Source organism: Schistocerca piceifrons, chromosome 5, assembly GCF_021461385.2.
Source record: "Schistocerca piceifrons isolate TAMUIC-IGC-003096 chromosome 5, iqSchPice1.1, whole genome shotgun sequence".
NCBI classification, from domain to species: domain Eukaryota; kingdom Metazoa; phylum Arthropoda; class Insecta; order Orthoptera; family Acrididae; genus Schistocerca; species Schistocerca piceifrons.
The window spans coordinates 258,287,335-258,311,874 of record NC_060142.1 but is presented as its reverse complement, the minus strand read 5'-3'; the positions used below and the strand labels follow the sequence as shown (position 1 = coordinate 258,311,874).

The window sequence follows — 24,540 nt, the reverse complement described above, 5'->3', positions numbered from 1 at the left end:
GAAAATGGCTATCACATGTCTCTTCTGCTTACCACCTTCAATTGAAGTGTTGTGATGAATTGATACCATAGCAAAAGCAATGTGAAATGAGGTAGGTAGCAGCTACCAAGTAATATCTTACATGCTAAGTTTGAGGCTGCATGGTCAGAATCCATGTGTCCTCTATCAGTGATAGTTACTGGGCAGGTGAGGCTCAGGAAGTGCTGCCCATGGAAGATTTCAAAGTGATTTACAATATCCTTCCTTGTACAGGAGTGCCATGGCTGTTCCTAATGGAAGCAAGATAATGAGTGAGAAAACAGAAAGTGGAAATGTTACAGTGAGTGTAATCTTTTGCTGGTACAAGTAAGTAATGTGGAAAGAGCACAGTCTAAGATGATTTGTCTGCTTTCACAACCACTAGCTGATCTGTTGACTGTAGCAAATGGGTGTCAGTAAAGTCTGGCAACGATGACATGTTGTCATGATGAATTATCTTGAACAGTATAAACCACTGCCAGTTAACATGGTACGATATGAGTAAGTGATGTATGCAGCACCATAGTAAGCCTTGGTCACAGTCAGTGATGTAGGGACAATGAACAACCAACTGTTGCAGAATGTGCTAAACGCAGGGCTAATAAAAGGGCAATTTCACAATCATGGGTTCTGTTTCAACAGACCACGTCAGAACAAATGTAGATTTAGGTCTAGGTACAGCTGTGCAAGTTGGCTAGTGACACTGTTGTATGTGACTGATGATCCTTACTGACAATCAGAAATTCATGAGTTTTCCAAGTAATCTGCTTATTTGAGATGCCCCAGGCTACAGGAAAAGTGTGCAGTCAGTTACTTCCAAGGTCACAGTTAAAACCTGATAAAGGTAGACATATCTTCATCATGTCAAGATAGTAGCATTTTAGCAGGAGCATAACAATGAGGTAAGAATGATTCTTTAATGTGATAAAGTATTTGTAGCAGAGCTATAATTTGGCTGGCGGTGTTGGTTAGTGAATGCAGAACATTTCAGCAGACATTAAATTAGGGCTGAGTTTATTCTGTAACCCCAACTGAATGGTTGTGTGGAGGGTATTCATGTATCCTTAATGTGCTGGATATTGGCAAGCAGATTATCTTCTCAGTGAGCTTATCACACATTACGTTGAGGAAGAGGGCTTCGGCTGTCTTCAGTAAGTGATATCTCTTGATGAATAGCAACATTCCAGCATTTGGCATCATGATGGTCAGGTATTCTGAAAAGTTTCTTTATTGATACCCCATTAGCATTAAACCAAGCTCTTTTTAATCTTATATAGTGGATAGTGTCAGTAACACTGCATAACTGTTCCTAGGATGTTTCCAGTTAATTGTGCTTTATTCTGTGTGGAACATAGTATCTCTGCTTTACCATATCATTTCAAAATTGGTGCACACTCCAACAGCTGTCTGGCTACTTGCTGCATTTGAAATTCCTCTTCTTGAAAGAATGTTAAGTTGACTTCCACTACGAGCAGCACATAGTGTGTCACATATAATAAATCAGTCAGTTGCTTATATATAACTCTTAAGGAGGAAAGCTGTATGTGGAATGGCAAGACTCACAAGGCAATACTCGTTAGAAGAGACAAGATACAGCACCTCATGTTGATATGTGAATGTAAAGATGTGAAGTCTGCAATACTGAAGGATGATGACATGGTTATGTTCTGCCAGTCAAGGATGGTGTTCTTGACAGCAAAGCAGGGCTGTACTGTTTGGTCAAAGAGGCCACCTGGAATTCTATAATCCCCTCAAAATTAAAATCAAAGACAGAGAAGTTGCCCTAAACTGAACACAATAATGGAGGACAAACAGGCTATAACTTTTCAAATGACTTGAGACAAGTATGGGTGCAGCTACTGTTTTACAGTATCCCTGAACTTAGTAACATGTGATTGAACTATTGGCCATATCTGCTTGTGGGGTTTTGTGTTAGGTACAGAGGAGGAGGGGGGAGGGGGAGTGGAAGAGAGCAGCTGAGGAGAGGAAAGGGGGGCAAGGGGCAGTAGAGGCTGCTAGACTGACAGAGACAAGGCAGGCAGACTCTATATGAAGCCACATTACCATAATGGAGCCTCTCCTGTAATGTGAGGCACCATATCTACTCTTCCAGCCAACAGTACATGCATTGGTCAACATGAAGTCAGCTCTAAGCTCTCTGGACACTGATTGTGAGGTGTTCTGATAAGTGGAGAAGTGAGCATCCATTGTTGAAATATTTCCAGTGAACATTTGAGCTGGTGAAAAGGAAACTTGTAATCAGCACACCAAAAGACATATATGAGTAAATTTTCAAAACTTCTACAAAATGTAGTAGGTAAAATCATCATCATATGTGCTTGTGCAACACTATCTGTTCAGAAGTATTTGGATGCCCGTATGTAATGCAGAATTTACCACTAGATGTCATGAGAGGTGGACTTGCCAGTATAAAAAAGATGGGGAGTATTGTGATGTCAGTAGAGAAACATTAACAGCAGAATGGGTCAATTGAGAGAGGTCAGTGACTTCAAATGTGGACTAGTCATTGCATGTCAACTGAGTAACAAATCCTTTAGGGACATTTCAACACTTCTAAACCTTCCCAAGTTTATTGTTGGTGACATGATTGTGAAGTGGTAATGTGAATGAATTACCACAGCTAAATCAAGAGCAAGCAGAGCCCATGTATTGATGAACAGGGATTGTTGAATATTGTGGATTGTGATCATGAAAAAACACATGAAATCAGCAGAACCAATCATTCCTGAGTTTCAAAGTGCTACCAGCAGTTAGCTAGCATAAGTCTTCATAGGGAGGTAAAAAGTATGGGGAACAATGTTCAAGCAGCTACCATAAGTGATGTATCTCTGTTGTCAATGCTAAACAGCACTTGAGATGGTGTAAAGAGCAATGCTGCTGGACAGTGGATGACTAGAAACAAGTAATTTGGAGTGGTGAAATGCGCTATACCCTGTGGCAATGTGATGGAAGGGTTTGGGTTTGCCATTGCCTGGTGAATGTTACCTGCCATCACATGTAATGGCAACAGTGAAGTATGGAGGAGATGTGTTACAGTATGGGGATCTTTTTTCATGGACAGTTTGTTGTCCCCTTATTGTGCTTCAGAAAACACTAAATGTGGAGGGACATGCGGAGATTTTGTAGCATTGTGTACTGCATACACTAAGGGAACAGCTCTGAGGTGATGATTGTTTGTATTAGATTGGCAATGTACCCTGTCATAAAGCAGCATCTGTGAGGCAATGGTTTGTGATCCATAAAATTCTGAAGTGGAGTGGCTGGCCGGTCCTGACCTGAACTCAAAGGAAAACCTTTGGGGGAGTTAGAATGACAACTTCACTCCAGAACGCAGCATTAAAAATCACTATCTTCTCTGGTTTCAGCTCATGCGAAAGACATTCAGACACCTCACTGAAAGTGTCCCCTGTGGAGTTCAAGCCATCATGAAAGTGAAGACTGGATACACCCCCTGTTAATTTCCACACTTATAGGTGTCCAGATACTTTTGATCAGATAGCATATATGGAATAACACTGTAATGCAAACACTAAGTAAGTCTTAGAATCAACTGGATGGAAAATGTGTAGAAAGTGCTTAAAGAAAAGAAGCAGAAATTCTTTATTCAGTACAAGGTGCCTGATAACAAAGGAGAGACTTTGGTAGCAGGAATACTGGGAGATTTGGAGTATGAATTCATGGAATGCTCACTTATTTATCAGCTGCAGCAATCCATGACTTCCATCTGTTCACACAGTTAATAAAATGCATGGCTGGAAAACATTTTGAGTATGATAAAGAGATCATGGCAGCTGCAGATTGATATTTACCAGACTTCCAAGTATCATGCTACAAGGTTTGATCAAAGCACTAGAAAAATATGAGACAAATCTGCTTTTACCACTAGAAAATTAGGTCTTGTGGTGCCAGACAGGATTTTTCTCCTTGCCCATATAGAAGACGTTTAATGGCTCATTACAAGGCAATTAATCTGAAGTCTTTCTTTCTACAGTTGCTTTTGCAAAGCCGTTCTTCTCACTCAGTCTTCTAAGAATGTCATAATTTGTGACCTTTTTAGTCCATTTGAATTAAGATGAGCTTGTAACAGCACATAAAAAAAGCCTTGTCTTTTTTCCTCCCCCTCTTCCCTATGAGTCCAAAATACCAAACTCCATAAACATTATTTCAAACATTTTATCCTGATTTTTAGTCTGTCACCTTTAGAGGTTTAAGAGTTTCTTATTTTTGTTTTTGGCTATATGTAGTTCCACTCCTTTTTTGGCTGGCCTGTCTCCAGTGATGAAGCCATCTAAATTAATAAAAGAGTTAGCTTGTTCCAGGACTTCAAGGACTTCAGCTTGCATCCCTTTGAAACAGTAAATCACCCTCTTCTGTAAATTTTCCTTCATTGCAAACACAGCTAAATATTGTGGATATCTTATATTCAGAATGTCGTAGAGCTGAGAAATGATAAACTGAAGAGAAAGAGAATGACGAACATGAATCACTGCAGTGAACTACATAGCTCAGTCCTGGAAGGTGGCAGGAAATAACTTATAACTGATATATTGCAGTTTCTGCATGTCTCATTTTACCAATTTTGTTGCATTTTACATTATTATTATTATTATACAAGTGATCAAGTTAAGAAGTGCTACACTATTACTGTATTTGGAAAAAATATTACAAGTTTCTATTGTTCTGTTCATTCAATTTGTATGTATTCATTTATTAATTCTTTGAATAATTCTTTGCTATAAATAATGCCTCAGAATAATACTTCTAATGCTGTACCTGCTGATGGGGCATTTAAAGTCTGCCCTATCTCCCTCATTTGAATTTTTATCAGTTAAATTCATTCTTGATCATACTTGGAAAATGTTATAGGCACTTGGCCACAGTGTAAATAGTGCCACAACTTTGCTTGTTAGCTGTGTACTGTCAGGCATTATAATGGATTCATGCTTAGTTAAATGGCCGAAAACATATTATTTGTGGCATATGTAGGTATATTTATTGGAAACATGACGATGATAGTTTCTTAAAACTGATTACAATGCAGTCAGATTGCCACCATTGGGCTTCATAATTTCGCAGACTATTGTGTGTAAAATTTCTGATATTTTCATGCTATAACAATTGTTGATTTTCAGAAAATGGACTCCCTGCTGGAATGCATGAAGTAGAAATAATTGAACGATTACGCATCAAAAGAGCATGGGAAAAAGTACTACCTCCAATGGACAATCCTGAAAATATTCAAAAAAGAAAGGATATTCTAGAAGCTATTGAACGAGATGAATGGTCCTTCAGGGAGAAGGTATGTATTATTATGGCCATATTTGGATAAGTTAAAAATGTGTGAATTGAGAAGTTGAAAATGTGCCAAGTCTGGCAAGAAACTGCAGATACACCCACCTGCAACTGAAATAGCAGTAAGTCAAGTAGTGCGTGTTAGTTTTGAAATTTCGTGTTAGTTTCTGGTAGTCAATGCTTTAAAGGTCAAGGACAAGTCTGAATTTCTGTACAAAATTTTAAAATTCAATGGATAGCTAGAAAAGCACCATGAATTTTGCTGTTAATGAAACTGAAAAATGAGATCAACTTAAATATACACCAAATATAAAATGTGAGAATATCAACTTGAACTAACAGTATAGTTGGAAGCAACTGAATAGTGAGTAGAATGAGCAAAGTGCACAATATTGTTAGGAAGGGATATTTGTCTCCAAACTCTGGATGAAGACATGCACTTGGTGCACACCAAAGTCAGACTGAACATTTTTTTACAGTGGGGTGAACAAACATTGAGTTTTGAGTGAGAAATGTGGACAGTGATTTTATAAAAATGTACATCTACATCTACATCTACGTCCATACTCCGCAAGCCACCTGACGGTGTGTGGCGGAGGGTACCTTCAGTACCTCTATCGGTTCTCCCTTCTATTCCAGTCTCGTATTGTTCGTGGAAAGAAGGACTGTCGGTATGCCTCTGTGTGGGCTCTAATCTCTCTGGTTTTATCCTCATGGTCTCTTCGCGAGATATACGTAGGAGGGAGCAATATACTGCTTGACTCTTCGGTGAAGGTATGTTCTCGAAACTTCAATAAAAGCCCGTACCGAGCTACTGAGCGTCTCTCCTGCAGAGTCTTCCACTGGAGTTTATCTATCATCTCCGTAACGCTTTCGCGATTACTAAATGATCCTGTAACGAAGCGCGCTGCTCTCCGTTGGATCTTCTCTATCTCTTCTATCAACCCTATCTGGTACGGATCCCACACTGCTGAGCAGTATTCAAGCAGTGGGCGAACAAGCCTACTGTAACCTACTTCCTTTGTTTTCGGATTGCATTTCCTTAGGATTCTTCCAATGAATCTCAGTCTGGCATCTGCTTTACCGACGATCAACATTATATGATCATTCCATTTTAAATCACTCCTAATGCGTACTCCCAGATAATTTATGGTATTAACTGCTTCCAGTTGCTGACCTGCTATTTTGTAGCTAATTGATAAAGGATCTATCTTTCTGTATATTCGCAGCACATTACACTTGTCTACATTGAGATTCAATTGCCATTCCCTGCACCATGCGTCAATTCGCTGCAGATCCTCCTGCATTTCAATACAATTTTCCATTGTTACAACCTCTCGGTACACCACAGCATCATCTGCAAAAAGCCTCAGTGAACTTCCGATGTCATCCACCAGGTCATTTATGTATATTGTGAATAGCAACGGTCCTATGACACTCCCCTGCGGCACACCTGAAATCACTCTTACTTCGGAAGACTTCTCTCCATTGAGAATAACATGCTGCGTCCTGTTATCTAGGAACTCCTCAATCCAATCACACAATTGGTCTGATAGTCCATATGCTCTTACTTTGTTCATTAAACGACTGTGGGGAACTGTATCGAACGCCTTGCGGAAGTCAAGAAACACGGCATCTACCTGTGAACCAGTGTCTATGGCCCTCTGAGTCTCGTGGACGAATAGCGCGAGCTGGGTTTCACATGACCGTCTTTTTCGAAACCCATGCTGATTCCTACAGAGTAGATTTCTAGTCTCCAGAAAAGTCATTATACTCGAACACAATACGTGTTCCAAAATTCTGCAACTGATCGACGTTAGAGATATAGGTCTATAGTTCTGCACATCTGTTCGACGTCCCTTCTTGAAAACGAGGATGACCTGCGCCCTTTTCCAATCCTTTGGAACGCTACGCTCTTCTAGAGACCTACGGTACACCGCTGCAAGAAGGGGGGCAAGTTCCTTCGCGTACTCTGTGTAAAACTGAACTGGTATCCCATCAGGTCCAGAGGCCTTTCCTCTTTTGAGCGATTTTAATTGTTTCTCTATCCCTCTGTCGTCTATTTCGATATCTACCATTTTGTCATCTGTGCGACAATCTAGAGAAGGAACTACAGTGCAATCTTCCTCTGTGAAACAACTTTGGAAAAAGACATTTAGTTTTTCGGCCTTTAGTCTGTCATCCTCTGTTTCAGTACCATTTTGGTCACAGAGTGTCTGGACATTTTGTTTTGATCCACCTACCGCTTTGACATAAGACCAAAATTTCTTAGGATTTTCTGCCAAGTCAGTACATAGAACTTTACTTTCGAATTCATTGAACGCCTCTCGCATAGCCCTCCTCACACTACATTTCGCTTCGCGTAATTTTTGTTTGTCTGCAAGGCTTTGGCTATGTTTATGTTTGCTGTGAAGTTCCCTTTGCTTCCGCAGCAGTTTTCTAACTCGGTTGTTGTACCACGGTGGCTCTTTCCCATCTCTTACGATCTTGCTTGGCACATACTCATCTAACGCATAATGTACGACGGTTTTGAACTTCGTCCACTGATCCTCAACACTATCTGTACTTGAGACAAAACTTTTGTGTTGAGCCAACAGGTACTCTGAAATCTGCTTTTTGTCACTTTTTCTAAACAGAAAAATCTTCCTACCCTTTTTAATATTCCTATTTACGGCTGAAATCATCGATGCCGTAACCGCTTTATGATCGCTGATTCCCTGTTCTGCGTTAACTTTTTCAAATAGTTCGGGTCTGTTTGTCACCAGAAGGTCTAATATGTTATCCCCACGAGTCGGTTCTCTGTTTAACTGCTCAAGGTAGTTTTCAGATAAAGCACTTAAAAAAATTTCACAGGATTCTTTGTCCCTGCCACCCGTTATGAACGTTTGAGTCTCCCAGTCTATATCTGGCAAATTAAAATCTCCACCCAGAACTATAACATGGTGGGGAAATCTACTCGAAATATTTTCCAAATTATCCTTCAGGTGCTCAGCCACAACAGCTGTTGAGCCAGGGGGCCTATAGAGACATCCAATTACCATGTCTGAGCCTGCTTTAACCGTGACCTTCACCCAAATCATTTCACATTTCGGATCTCCGTCAATTTCCTTCGATACTATTGCACTTCTTATCGCTATAAACACGCCTCCCCCTTCACTGTTCAGCCTGTCTCTACGGTATACATTCCAATCTGAGTTTAGGATTTCATTACTGTTTACGTCTGGTTTCAGCCAACTTTCTGTCCCTAGTACTATATGGGCATTGTGACCCTAATTTATCCACTCTTATTGGGATGCAGAACCCCTCATAAAGTTTTCTTGAATGGCACATGAAAGTTAACATCAAAAGTGTCCCTTATATGTCACATTCATGTCTTGTATGTTTTTTGTAGTATTGAGTTGGCACAAAAGGAACTGGGAATGGTCTTCATATTCCTGTAAAAGTAATTCCTTCAAGTTGTATGCACCAAGACACCTCAAACTATTTAATATAGAATCCTAGATACACTTCCGTGAGAAAATTATTTAAGAACAGTGTGAAGACAAAAATAACCATTTTGCTGTAGAAAAAAATAGTTGCTATTGATATTGTTCATTTCTATGGTGAGAAATAAATCACATTTAAGACCAGATCTGGACTTTAAGGTGTATGTAGAAGTGTCTGGAGTCATGATTCCTCAACAGTGTTATTGTTTTGCGTGTCCTTTGAGCAGGTTTTAGTAGAACAAAATCTCCTGCAGCTGGATTGCGTTTGGCCTCTTCTAGAACAGTTTAAAAAGTGATATTCTAGTACACGTATCTGGTTCTTACAGTTCTGATGCTGTTTGGTACCTTTTATTGATCATATAGGAGGTCTGTTAAGAAAGTAACCTCCATTTTGATGTTGCTCGGTAAGTAGTAGGGAGAACTGAACAGCCACTACACAGACTCACACAGTTGGTAGGTGTGCTTGTAGCAGAGACATCAAAAACACCGTATTGCTTCTATTCACCAAGAGTGTTGTAATTAAAAATGCCACTAAATGTTAAATTAGTTTTGTAATACTGTTTTTGCTGCCAAAAAATCCAAAAGCTGTTGAGATCCGCCATGGAATTTATTGTGCATTTAGAACAAATGTGACAAGTTCAAAGGGCTGTCCTTCTGCAGTCAGAAATGAACTGGTACAGAAAATCATGAAAAAATGAGTGAAAACTGGCATTTTACAATATACCAACTGCTGGACAACTTTCTGCAGATGTATTTCATGACATTGTTAATAAATAATTAGGGTGTCATAAGTTCTGTGGTGTTTATGGTCCAAAACTCTTTTCTGAAAACAACTAAACTCGATGGATGACTGCTTTTCCAGATTTTTGTTTTCATTACAATGGAAGCAGAAAGTCTGCTGAACAGAATTGTGGCTAGGGATGAGACATGGGTTTCTGTGCTGATGCAGAGGGATGGTTACAATTTTTTGGGACACTAAAGGAATCTTGTTTATGGATTTTGTGGAATGAGGAAGAGCAGTCAGCTTTGAAGACATTGTGAGACACTAATGAAACTAAGCATTACTGTTGAAAACAACCAGTGTGCTCCCTTGACTACCAGTGATGTATTTTTGTACAATAATCAGTCACACACTGCCAGAAAAATACAAGAATCATTGCAAGAGTTTGGAGAGGCCATTTTTGAAATTCTGTGCTACAGCTCAGGCTCAGCTGTAAGTGATTTCTCCAAATGTTTTCGTCTTCAGGATGATGTAATGAATTGGCTCTAACGTCAAGTGGAAGAATTCTATGCAGAGGGAATTTATCTTCTCATTATGAGATTAGGTAACGGCTTGAATATGAATGGTGTTTACGTAGAGTTAGTTAGTTGGTTGCGTGTTCCATTGATCAGTCGCATGGTACGGTAGCTGTTATGGTGTGGAACGTGTCAAGTGCACAAGAAATGCACATACGAAACAATATATTAATTTTTCTATTATTTACCCCATTACCATTACCTTAAATGGCCCAAAATGCATATAATATATTTATAGATTTATTTATTTCTGTTCAAGAATTCATCTATGGTATAGAAGGAGTTGTCAGGGAGATATGATTTCAATTTATTTTTGAAGCTATTACTGCTGTCTGCCAGATATTTTATTTCATATGGTAATTTGTCGAAAATTTTTGTAGCAGCATATCTTACCCCTTTCTGTGCCAAAGATAGGTTGAGTAAAGGATAGTGTAAGTCTTTCTTTTTTCTGGTATTATAATCATGAATGTCACTGTTGTTTTTAAGCTGGTCCATATTGTTGAGAACAAATTTCATTATTGAGTAAATGTACTGTGAGGCTGTTGCAAGAATTCCCAATCTTTTAAAAAGATGCCTACAAGATGTACGACTATGAACCCCACACATTATTCTAACCACTTTCTTTTGAGCAGTGAATACTTTTTGTCTAAATGTTGAGTTACCCCAAAATATTATTCCGTACAACATCAGAGAGTGAAAGTATGCAAAGTATGTTAGCTTACTTATTTCTATATCCTCAAAATTGGCAATTATTCTGATTGCAAAAGTTGCTGAACCTAGTCGCTTTAGAAGATCCAAAATATGAATTTTCCAAGTAAGATTCTCATCTATGTGTACACCCAAAGACTTAGTATACTCTACCATGTCTACTGACTCCTGTTGATGTGTTATATTTATTGAAGTAACTGTACTTTTTGCAGCAGAAAATTGGATATACTGTGTATTTTCAAAGTTTAGAGCAAGCCCATTTGCAGAAAACCAACATAATGACTTTTCCAAAGGTCTTATTTGTATCAATTTCAATTGGAGTTTCTTTTACCAGATCAATAATGATGCTTGTATCACCAGCAAACAGTGTCAGTTCAGCTTCCTGTCTCAGATAGGAAGAGAGTTCATTCACATATATCAAGAACAGAAGGGGACCCATGATTGATCCCTGTGGAACACCTAACGTAATTTCACCCCAGTTAGATGAAGTGGCAAACTTATTTAAATCACTTGACCCATATAAGGAAACTTTTTGCTTCCTGTTCTGTAGGTACGACTTAAACCACTCATGTGCTATTCCATTTATACCATAGAACTGTAATTTCTGTTACATAATGTCATGGTTCACACAATCAAATGCTTTCAACAAGTCACAGAAAATTCCTATTGGTGACATTTTACTATTTAAAGACTCTATTATGTGGACAGTGAAATTGTATATTGCTGTCTCGGTGGAACAGCATTTTTGAAATCCGAACTGTGATTTACTTAGTATCCCATTACTGTTGAGATGGCTAACCACTCTTGAGTACATTACTTTCTCAAAGATTTTTGAAAATACTGTAAGCAAGGATACTGGCCAGTAATTATTGACATCTGTGGGTGTCCCCCTTTTTGTAGAGTGGCCTGACAATGGCATATTTTAACCTGTCTGGGAAAATACCTTGAGTTAATGATGCATTACATATGTGACTCAAAACATCAGCTGTAATTGCTCCACATTGTTTTAGTATCTTATTAGAGATGTCATCTACTCCAATAGAGCATTTATTTTTCAAAGATTTAATAATTTTACTTATTTCACAACAGGTTGCTGGTGAAACTTAATCTGACTAAATTTTTTTTCAAAACAGACTCTTCCATGTACTGCGTGGCTTTTTCTTTTGAACTGCTCTCACCAATTTTTTCTCCTACACTTAGGAAATGGTTGTTAAATACATTAGCTACTTGTGTATTGTTGATTAGGATGGTCTCATTCTCCTTAATAGTAATACTACCTACCCCAGTGGTTACTTTTCCTGTCTCCTTCTAACAACATTCCATACTGATTTTATTTTATTGCCGGAGTTGTTAGTTTCTTCTCTAACATACATATTTCTTGATTTCCTTACAACTTTTCTCAGTATGTTACAATAATATTTATAGTGTAAAACTACTTCTGGATCTTTACTAGTTCAAGCTGTCTCATAAAGTTTTTTTTCTTTCTGAAGACACTTTAATACCTGTAGTACTCCAAGGTTTCTTTGAAAAGTGTGTGGTGTTACATTTAGTAATTTTCTTTGGGAAAGAATGTTCAAAAAGGGATATAAATTTATCAAGAAATAGGTTGCATTTATCATTAGCATTTGGCTCATTATATACATCTCCCCAATTAACATTTCTTAAGCTTTTTCCGAAGTGCTCTATAGATACCAGGTTGAGTGACCTCACACTTTTACTTAATGGTTTCTGAACTGTACAGCCTGTTAGGTTTTGTAAGTTAATCAGTTGTGCATCATGGTCTGACAATCCATTTACCACTGGGAAAGCATGTGTTTGTTTTACATCCTCTTTCTGTACAAATACATGATCTATTAGCACACTGCTGTCTTGAGCTATCTGTGTAGGGAAATTGATCACTGATTCTAAGTTATATGTTGTTAATAACACTTCTAGTTCACTTTTCCTCTCAGAATTATTTAGAACATTTACATTGAAATCACCACAGATTAATAACTTCTTCTTTTTTCCTGACAGACAGCATAATAGGGAGTCAAGCTTTCTTATGAATAGCTCCCAGTCTCCTAAAGGGGACCTGTACACTGTTGCTAATATCAATACTACATTATCTAGCTGAAGTCCACATGCACAAACCTCAAAGTGCTGATCAACACAATTTGCTTACTTCTACAGTTTTGCATTTATACACTTGTTTCATGAAAGTGGCAACTCCTGCTTTATCCATCCTAGATCTACAAGTGTAAAATGCTAAATTATACCCACTTATACTGACACTATCCATGCCCACAGTTACATGGTGTTCAGACAGATAGAGTATATCAGTCTCATTCTTATTTTTGAGATCATCTAAACACACTAATAGCTCATCTACTTTATTTTTTATTCCCTTGATATTTTGATGAAGTAAGTTGATACTGCCCTTAGCTTTACCCCTATTTACTGTACATGAAATTTCTTTTATTCTATTTATCTTGATTGTCATCTATCTGGACTTTGGCTTTAACTTAAAAAATCTGCCTGCCTGGACCCATTAACCACAGGGATCACCCCTTGTGTGACTGTGGACCCCCTTACAGTTTCTGCTAATAGACAGGCTAACTTATTTTTCCCCATCCTATTCAGGCGCAGGCCATGTGTAGTGTATCCCCACCTACCAATAGCATTTACTGGAACAACACTTATGCGAGATTTTGCCGGTGTCTGGAGCATCCTGTTCAACTCAGTGTTAACATGCTTTACAGCAGTGTTTACCAAGGGCTGATCATGGCACTGAAAGACCTCCACAAACCCCATATTTGTGTGCTCAGTTTCTGCTCCTATTTTATCCAGGTCACTCCTAATACTGTATCTTGGGTTCATAGCCAGGCTGTTTCCTGCTCCCTCAACTATAATTACCTGATCTTCCTTCTCAAAGTCCCTGCATAGCTGACCTAAGCTTTCTGTCACCTGGCTAAGGCTAACACTTGGGTTCACAAAGCTTGTGACCTGGTACCCTGCATATAATTTCTCCTGAAGCTGCTGGCCCACACCCTCCCAGGACTGCTGCCTATAAGCAGAATTCTTCTTTTCCTATTCTGGTTTGATCCCGACCTGTCCTTTTTCTTTAAGCTAATATTCGGCTTCAGCCTACTTTCAACTACATCTGGATGAGGCCCTTCCTCCACTTCAGATAGCAAACCAAACTGATTTACTAATTGAATTTCTGGAGTTTTTTCAAGTGTGCTTGCTACCTTTTCCCAGTTCCCACACTCTTTTTTCTCCTTTAACCTACATAATTCCAAGTTTGCATTTACTAATTCATCCTGAAGGGCACAAATTTTTGCCTCCTGTTCAGTGATTTTTCTGTCCTTTCTACATAACCTACACTGCCACGGAAGATCCTCATTTTCTACCCTCGTTTCCTCACCACTACATTCGCCCCAATGAAACCATAATCTACAGTCTACACAGAACTCCCCTCTTTCAAATTTCTACGGCAACCACCAAATTTGTCACACATGGTTTGATAGACAAACTTAACACAAAAGTGTACTTTAAAGATTCTTCTAATAAATTTGCTTTAACTATTACAGTATTTTACTTATATCCTAAAGGAGGCTTCTTTAACACTTGTAATTGAACTTCCTTCCTGTTCCAATCACAGATGAGGTTTGGAAGGATGCTTACTTGTGTGGCTCTGAGTAAGCTGTTATTAGTCTATCTTTATATTCATAATTACTGCAGTATCAAAGCACAAAGAGGGGTATAATTTTCTCGGTGTCTACCATAAAAGTCAGATCTTAGAATTTTACAAGCAAGTTTCATTACATGTATGGTGCCTTTATTTGTGTTGGCCAGTTAAGATTTTCAGGCATTTCTGTTTGAATATTTCACCTGCCATACAAGACTTTGACTATTTGCACAGCTGTAATATTCCAGATTCCACAAACTTAAGCAATATTTCTGTATGTGCTGCATAAGTATTTTGTAAGAAATCTCTTGTACAGGAAACTAAAGTTTCCCAGTGGTCAATTGATGAATTAAAATCTGCTATGCGCTTTAACTACAGCTGAGTTTATGTGATTCACTTTCATCATCATCATAATCAACTTCATTATTGGTCATCTAACAGCAACTGCTCGATAAAAGCTTCCTCCTGACTTCTCCCTGCATTACAATTTTCACTTACACGTCGCCATGCATCTCCTACAACACAAACAATTCTTATGAAAATCCAAATGAAGCATAGTAACTTCATAATATATTTAACTACAAAACATATTAACATCATCATAATCATCATCTGTTTTCTACTCCAATTGCCTATGTGTGGTTTACGAGTGTTCTCTGCTTGCGCCTGTCCATGTACCATTCACCTCTCAGGATTGTATCTCTCTGTTTTCTCTTATTCACATAGCCTCCTTCACTTGGTCCAGACATCTAATCCTTGTATTACTGCAGGTCTTTTACCAATCACCTATGTGTGTACCCGTTGTTTTGCCATCCTTACTTTATCCATTTGTTTTACATTGCCAAACCATCTCAAGTGGCCCCTTGTTACTTTTTCTTTCAGTGACATGTATACTCCATCTTCTTCCCTTATTTCTTCACTTCTTACCCTATACTAAGTAATTTTCTAGTCCATAGTTAATAAAAACTTTGTTTCTTTGGCACGAAGTTTGTTGTCGACATGTTTAGTCATTGTGGAGGTTTCTAGGCCAGACGTTATTTTTGGGGTAAAGTATGACTGAAGGAGAGTGTTCTGATCTTAAGGGTTCATGTTCATTCCAGAGCAGATTGCAGATTCCAAACTGATGATAGGACTGAGGTAAATTTTGAGTTTCATGATTGATCTCATGCTGTATCCTGATAGTGCATGCAAAATATTTGTACTGGTCTACTGTTCCCAGCAGTGTATTTTCTAGCCTTATTTTTACTTTTTTGTTCTTCCTGTTGAGTGATATTGCAATCATTTTTATTTATTTATTGTTAATCTGTTTGCTTTTAAATGGTCATTCCAGGTGGCCAGCCTATCCTGGTGTTCGTTCTCTTTATTATCTCAAATTACTACTCATCTATAAATGAAAATGCGTTGATGTCTTTATTATTTTTCTGCTTCATTCCTTCCATAACTTTGTGGCGGTTATCGACTGCAAGAGTCGACCGCCTCACCTTTGAGAACGAACTTCTTTGAAAACCGTTGAGCTCAGTGTGTTCCGAACTCTGTATTCGAGCGGATGTGTTTGTACAGACATGATCAAAATAAAGTTAATTCATTATAAACAAGTGAATACTTAATGTTGGGTTCGATATTACCGTACGTAACATCTCAATCCCCACACTGGTGACCCCGACGCTCACGAACGCCGTTTACGATGCCAGAAATGTGTACTGGAACATCGCCGTGGACAGACAATGCAGCAACCCTTTGTTAGATTTCTACGTCCATCGACTTCGCATCACGCCGCATCTGGATGCAGTGTACAGGAAGTGTAATTAATGTGTAAATTCCCAACTCTTGTGTGAATCGTGCTTTTTGGTAACTTTCTTCACCTTCTCACACATCGACAATGCGACCCAGGCGCACACATCGTCCGTCGAAACCTGCTCAACGCGTCGGTAATTTCACTTCCGGACAGTGCAGTGCTCCTTCGCTGATTAATTTGGACAATTTTGACTTGCTTTTGTGTAATGAATTAACTTTGTGCAGTGCTTCAACATCGGACAATCATGCCAAACAATGGACTGCAACAAACGGGGACTATGTTGCAAATCCCAGTTCGCACGAACTCTGAACTACGGCTAAATTGCATGCCTGGTCGAATTCTCAAATGCCCGTCATGGCTACCGCGTCTTCCGCGCCGCGTGTAAATTCGTTCGACCCAGTTTCCGCACAGCCCGTCTTCCAGAGTTCGATAGTTCGCGCCAACTTTTCCGCTGCTTCTCCACGCATGTCCCTCTTTTGCACCATTCAACTACCAACATTTCTCTCAGACCAACTTCCAATGTGGTTCATGGCTGCGGAGTATATATTCTCCTCTCATGGCATCACCGACAAAAGGGAAAAATACCTCGTACTCTTCAGGCACCTAAAGGACTATCATTATATAATTATGGACATTATCTGTGACAAATTGAGTGACAAGTACACCAGAGCGAAAGCCGCTTTAATTCAGCACCTATCACCAACATCACAGGAACAATTTCATCAAGGGCATCCTACCAATCAACGACAATGCACCAATTACACCGACGACAATGCCGGCTGTTTCTCAATGCAACACTGGACGTGCCATGCCTCCCTCTACGCAGCACCCGAGCTGCACTGATTCTGCTCAACCGCTACCGACACCGATGTCACGGCCGCCTCCTGCTGGCTCATTGACCTCGACCCAGTCAAAACAAACAGCTGCGCGACATACAATCCCACCATGGCTACCGCACCCGCAACTTGTCAGCAACTCGCCGACATTACGCACTCTTACCTCCCGGCTGTTCACTACTCGATCACGCCCGCAACTTGTTCACCCACCCCAGAAGACAATTTCAGCCATATTAATGCTTCATACAGCAGTGAATGTATTCTCACTCAGCTGCCACCGAGTACTGAGTTTCATATTCATGATCGCACACACGATCTCTTCTACTCGAACTGTTACGTCAATACTGTGCCGCCGACCTTGTCTTGTACGCCAGGTTACCCCTTGATAGAGACACATTCTGATTACTCAGTGATGCACAGCAGACTGCATCACGACATACATTTTCGCCTGAACAACTGCAAAAGCTATGTGGGCAAATTGCGACCTACAGCTTGTTGGTACAAGATCAGTTACACATGCTGCAGCCAACACCGACTGAGCACGACATGCAACGAGATGCTCCTGTCATTGTTCTGCCTCCGACTGCTGATGATCCTTTGCCATTACTACCAGCTACAACTAATACCCTGACGATCACGCTACATGGATCTATGTCCCAGATGTCACAACTGTCATCATCCCGCCGCCTCAAGTGGAAATTCTACGTTACTGATGTGATACAAGCAACTTATTTACGCCACTGCCACCTTTCCTTGGTAGTTCCAGACACTTCGTTTCTGTACCATGGCATAACCAGCCACACCACAGTGCCGCTTGCTTTGCCGCCCTCTTCACTGCCTCCGTAATGTACGACCAACACATCTGCCGTTTCTGCTTCGATGAGTGAGCATCTCTCCGCTCCGACACACGACCGCACAGCAGTTTTGCGCAAGCAGCTTGCAGCCTTACGACTCAACCGCAACGCCGACAGCGACAGCACACACGCAGCTCCAGTTCCATCGAACTGAGTTGCCTCTCCGCTACGGATCAGTAGTTCATCCGCTGATTCGGCTTCTTCACGTTCACATTATGTCTCATCGCCCATATTGCTCAGAGCCATTTGAACCATTTTTTTATTTAATGTTTTCGTAAAAGCATGATCTGTAACGTCATATACCATGAGTGGAAGTTTATTACATAGTTTATGGTCCACTAGATCATAGCTATTGATTGTCTGTGATAGTCTGTGATATGACATATGTATGGACATATTTTTTCTTATGTTGTGACCATGAATATTATTTCTGTGTTTTACTTCATGCAGATCCGTTTTTGTATTGATTAATACTTGGTATATGTACAGATTTGTAACTGTCATTATTTTATATATTATAGAGCAAAGGCCTACAACATGCTTTATGTTTAGAAAATGTAAGGACTTTGATTGCTTTCTTCTGTAGAAATATATGAGTTGGACATGGCTCAAGTTTCCCCAGAGAATAAGTCCACTTTTAAAAATGCAACGTAAGATGTTTTAACGTAGGCTCCTAGGTACTCATTTCATAAAACATCCCAGTAATTAAATTAATCTTGAAAATTTGACACTATTGTATTTTGTGTGTTGCTTCCAGGACAATTTGTCATCTAAGTATACCCCCAAGAACTTTATATACACTGAAGTGCCAAGGAAACTGGTATAGGCTTGCATATTCAAATACAGTGGTATGTAAACAGGTAGAATACGGCACTGTGGTCGGCAACATCTATGTAAGACAACAAGAGTCCGGCACAGTTGTTTGATTGGTTACTGCTGCTACAATGCTAGGTTGTGAAGATTAAAAGGTGTTATAGTCAGCACAAGAGCGATGGAACGTAGCATCTCGGAGATATCAATGAAATGGGGATATTCCCGTATGACCATTTCTTAAGTGTACCATGAATATCAGGAACCCGGTTAAACATCAAATCTCCAACATCGCTTGGGCGAGAAAAAGATCCTACAAGAACGGGACCAATGATGACTGAAGAGAATTGTTCAATGCAACAGAAGTGCAACCCTTCACAAACTGCTGCAGATTTCAGTGCTGGGCCATCGACAAGTGTCAGCATGCAAACCATTAAATGAAACCTTATCGATATTGGCTTTCGGAACCGAAGGCACACTCGTGTATCCTTGATCATTGCAAGACACAAAGCATTACACCTCGCCTGGGCTCGTCAACACCGACTATGGACTGTTGATGACAGGAAACTTGGTGCCCAGTTGGACGAGTCTCGTTTCAAATTGTATTGAGTGGATGGACATGTACGGGTATGGAGACAGCTTCAGGAATCCATGGACCCTGCATGTCAGCAGGGGACTGCTCTGTAATGGTGTGGGGCATGTGCAGTTGGAGTGATATGGGACACCTGATACATATAGATATGACTCTGACAGGTGACACATACATAAGCATCCTGTCTGATCACCTGCATCCATTCATCTCCATTGTACTTTCAGACGGACTTGGACAATTCCAGCAGAACAATGCGATTCCTCACATGTTCAGAATTGCTACAGAATGGCCCCAGGAACAATCTTCCAAGGTTAAACACTTCCACTGGCCAGCAAACTCCCCAGACATGAGCATCATTGAGCATATCTGGAATGCCTCTGCCTTGGTCAGAAGACATCTCCACCCCTTTGTACTCTTACAGATTTATGGACAGCCCTGCAGAATTCATGGTGTCAATTCCCTCCTGCATTACTTCAGACATTAGTTGAATCCATGCTATGTTATGTTGCGGCACTTCTGCATGCTCGCGGGGGCCCTACAAAATATTAGGCAGGTCTACCAGTTTCTTTGGCTCTTCAGTGTAACTTGGATTGTTAAATGGACTTTTATCCTTTAGACCAAATACCATGTTTTGTATTTTGTTCTTATTCAGGAAAAACCTATTTGACTCAGATCAGTATGATTCCTGCACAAATGTATAGCCAGTAGAATCTTTTAGCTTATTCAGATCATTATTTTAAATTAGGGAGGTAATGTCATTAGCAAATAGCACCTTATTTGAGCTTGTAAAAGAGGGTAGGTCATTGATCATTACCAAGAACAAGAATGGTCCAAGTACAGATCCCTGCAAAACTCCCACCTTAGTTTGTTTTTCAGTAGATTTTTCTGTGCCAATACACACAGCTTGCCTATGGTTTTGGAGATAAGATGTCAATAGTTTTAGGCTGCTGTCCCTGATGCCATAGAAATGGCATTTCTGTAGAAGTGCGTCATGTCCTACACACAAAAAGTGGCCTGGGCAAAGCCCTTCTCCTCAAATACTGTAAGAACATATTTACTTACAGAGTCTGTTGCATCAGTTATTGATGACTTTTTTCTAAAGCCATATTGTGCTACATTAAATATTCCAAGTTTTTCGAAATGAGCAGACAGTTGATGGTAAATGATGCATTCTATTGTTTCATCCAGGACTGGAACTATTAATATGGTCTGAAACTTGCAGGGTTGTTTTTGTGTCCCTTTTTATGCACGGGAACCACTCTAGATAATTTCACCTCCTCTGTAAAGTGTTCCTCTGATATTCGTTTATTTATGCAGTGAGTCAGTGGATAAACAATAGAGTCAATGATTTTCTTCAGTAACAATACTATGGGAATGAAAGTTGCCACTCACCATATAACAGAGATGATGAGTCGCAGATAGGCACAACGAAAAGATTTTCTCACTTAAAGCTTTCGGCCAGTGCCCTTTGTCAACAATAGACATACACAGGCACGCGCACACACACACACACACACACACACACAAATGCAACTTACACATCTATTGTTAACAAAGGCCATTGGCCAAAAGCTTTAAGTGTGAAAATCTTTTCATTGTGCCTATCTGCAACTCAGCATCTCCACTGTATGGTGAGTGGCCACTTTCCTTCTCATAATATTGTTACATTCCATCCAGGACTTTCCATTGTTTGATTTTCTTCAGTAAGTTGCAAGACATGTCATAAATATCACTGCCATCTGATGATTTGAAGTTTCTTACTATTTTTAATACATTACTAGGCTTAACCTCAGAGAACTTGAGAATATTGCCGTAGGGCATTGCATGATAATTTTTTGTAGTAGGTTTACTGATGCTACTGCTTATTTCCTCCACAGATTTAATAAAATAATCATTAAACTTTTGTGGAGGGAGAGTGATTTTGACCTTACCTGATTCTTTGGCAACACCATTTATGAGATTCCAAGCAGCTCTGCATTTATTGTTAGAATTCTCAATGCACTGGCGACTGAGTGACTTTTTTACTTCAGTAACTGCTTTTTTTATAATTGTTTCTCCATCTTACATTTAAGGGTCTAAAAACACAATTGTTAAGTAGTTTCTGGCTTTCTCCCAGTTCTTTTGTAACAGTGTTCTGAGTGCAAATATGAGATCTATAGTTGCATGGTGTTCTCTGAATCCATACTGCTTACCCTGATGTTCACATTATATTGACTCTGGCTTTGGCTGCCGAAGACTGTGGTCATGTGTGTGTGAGTTGTGTTTGGGTGAGCATGCGTGTGTGTGTGTGCGTGTGTGTGTGTGTGTGTGTGTGTGTGTTTTTGTTTTTTTTCGATGAAGGACTTGTTGCCAAAAGCTCACTTTCTGACAGTCATTTGTTGTGCCTCTCTGCACTCAGTATCTCCATTATTTGTAACCTTGCTGTACATGCGTCATGGTGTAGCCTGCTCAGGATAGGAGAGGAAGCATCAGAAGTGAGGTTTTTTGAAATGAAATAGTTGTATAAATTAAATTCTCGCATATTCTCAGTACAGAGGACACAGAATGCTTCATCCAGGCTGGCCCGCAACTGCATCAGTCAATCTGGGTGATAGCCAGAATAAGGGAATAGGAACAGGGAGAGATGATGCTCTGTAGCACGCTAGAAATAAAGAGAGATAGAGGCAGACAACAGGAAGCTGTCTGCTCAGCCTGAAAGCTGTATCATGAGAGAGTGTCTGCTCTGTTGAAAACCTTGAAACAAAGAGGAGGCTAGACTATGCTCTGCCCTCCAAGATGCAATGAGCAAGCACCAAGTGTCTCTTGTGTGCCTCCTATTGGCCACCTACAGACACATGTGGCTGGTTATTCAGCTGAGTGCTGGAAATAGTGACATGATGCAGATGCCACTTTTCTAACAGGCGCTTAGGCACTGTGAGAACTCATGCTGGTAGCTTGGTTGAAAGGCATGTGAAGAAAAATTCAGAATAGAATTTTGTTATTAACTCTAAAATATTCTCAGAATGTTGGATATCCCATACAATCCTCAGCCCTTCTTCAGATGTGGTAACTACAATGTTTACAAATTTGTCATGTACCTCCTTTCAAAAAAAGAGTTGTTCTGATAGGAGACTTAAAAATTACAGGAAGGTTGTGTTACAGTTATTTGTCTTTAGTGTTGTCAGGAGGGAAGTTATATATAATTAATTACATTTCAGTTTTTTTATATCTGATTTTTAGGGTTTTTTTATTTGTTAAAAACTAATTATTTACTGTTATTACATAAGACATGAATAATATAGCAATTGCAGTAGGTAACAATGGGTTTTCTCACCACTTACAAACAAACAAATTAATATTTAAAATAATAAATCTTATGTGTAATCATCAGATCTCTTCAAATCATGTGTAGCTCTCTAACTGCAATGGAAAATTGTATAAAAATGTTTGAGATCCATGTACTTCCTATAACCATATTTAAAGTGAAATTACATTACTGCACAGACTAAAACATTGCAAGTACATGAATGCATGAAAGGGAATGGAGGGCACAATGAATGTATCACTTTCTATTGCTATGGTATCTTGAGTAAGAAGCCCATGGGATAAATGCAGTTAACTTTTAATGAAAACTGACAGTGCCATATACCATAAAGAAAGGTGAAGGATAGATTGCTACTCACAAGAACAAACACACAACACCGCTACATTTGACTGCTCAGACCAGTCTGGCCTGAGCAGTTGGAGATAGCAGTCATGTGTAAGAGATGTACTTGTTTCCGTAAATGTATATGTGTTTCACTTTTCTGATGAAGGCCTTGGCCAAAAGCTTAATGTAACAGTCTTTTCATTGTGCCTATTTGAAAGGAAACATGTCATCTTTATGGTGATTAGCACTCTATGCTTTCCATGATTATTGAATTCCAACCTGGACTTAAGGAAGGATGAGCAACATAGACTATTTTCTTCGGGTACAGCAACAATAAAATGAGTAAAAGAGTAGTATTGAGTTTAAATGTTTGGCTGTGGAGTGAAATATCAGCAAATTTTAATCCATGAAATCAGGAAGATGTTAATACTAACAGTGGAGTTGTGAAGCAGGTGCTAACCGAACTCGGACAGAAAGGAAACTCAGTGCTTCAGTAATTATCGGTGGAGAGATGTGGTTGACAAGTCAGTACTACCAGAAGTATTTGGTGTCAACTATCCTTCAACATGATAGAGAAAACGGAATATCACTTTATAAAGACATCAATTACAAAGAAATCTGGGAGAATTCCAGAAAGAGGGGTATGCTTGGCAACCTAATGAAACACTTGACAAAATGAAATTGTGAAAGGTAGCATGATGGAAGCCTTAAATAGCAAGTCCTTGATTCATTCTTTGAGTTCCACCAGGTATATAACACAAATATAAAAACCTAAAGGGGTTCTTGATAACTGAGGATATCCATACTACAATCCTTACACCAGGGAGGCATTCAAGGCAAAAATACTAGTTCTGCTTCATATGATAAAATTGCATACAGCATCATACTTATAAATTAGCCCTTTGAAAGAAAAATGGATTGTTTCTTACAAAGACTATTAATATTTAAGAGCACTTAAAACTAATACAAAATATGAGAGCCAGCTGAAAAGTTCACTGACTAACATAAGTTCTCAAATGTGGTTTCTGGCATTACCAGTTATCAAATAGTGAACAAAAAATTGACTTCCCACAACCATTCCATTCATTCCTTAAAAACTACAGGCATTTTCTTAAAACTATAGGCATTTTACATTACTGGAAAATGAGTCAACACAAAACGCACACAATAGAAAAGAATACAGGTGCAAAGTGAGTCCTTGCTTTAGTTAAGAAACGACCAATCCACGAGGATGTTCAAATATAAGGTCATGCTGAAAACTAATGCTTATAAGTTTTTTTTGTGAAAACTCTTGAAGTTTTTTAAATAAAAAACCCTTATTAACATTCAACAATATAGGAAAAGATAGATTGATACTTACTGAAAAGAATACATGTTAAGTTGCAGACAGGCACAATTAAAGGGTGCATACACAAAGCTTTCAGCCACAGCCTTCATCAACAAAGATAACCAGAGAAACACACACAACATTCATACACACAGGCAAGCACACCTCATGCACACATGACTACCAGCTCAGCAGCAAAGGCCAGAAT

The 24,540-nt window shown here is 39.3% G+C and overlaps 1 protein-coding gene across 1 annotated transcript in view; it reads left to right on the top strand.

Moving 5' to 3' along the window:
* Positions 1 to 24,540, top strand: part of LOC124798930 (cilia- and flagella-associated protein 91-like) — a 291,175-nt gene that overhangs the window by 20,654 nt on the left and 245,981 nt on the right. The window contains exon 3 of the mRNA XM_047262463.1: positions 5,172 to 5,338. Coding sequence (XP_047118419.1) covers positions 5,172 to 5,338 — 167 coding nt within the window. The remainder of the gene's footprint in view (positions 1 to 5,171; positions 5,339 to 24,540) is intronic.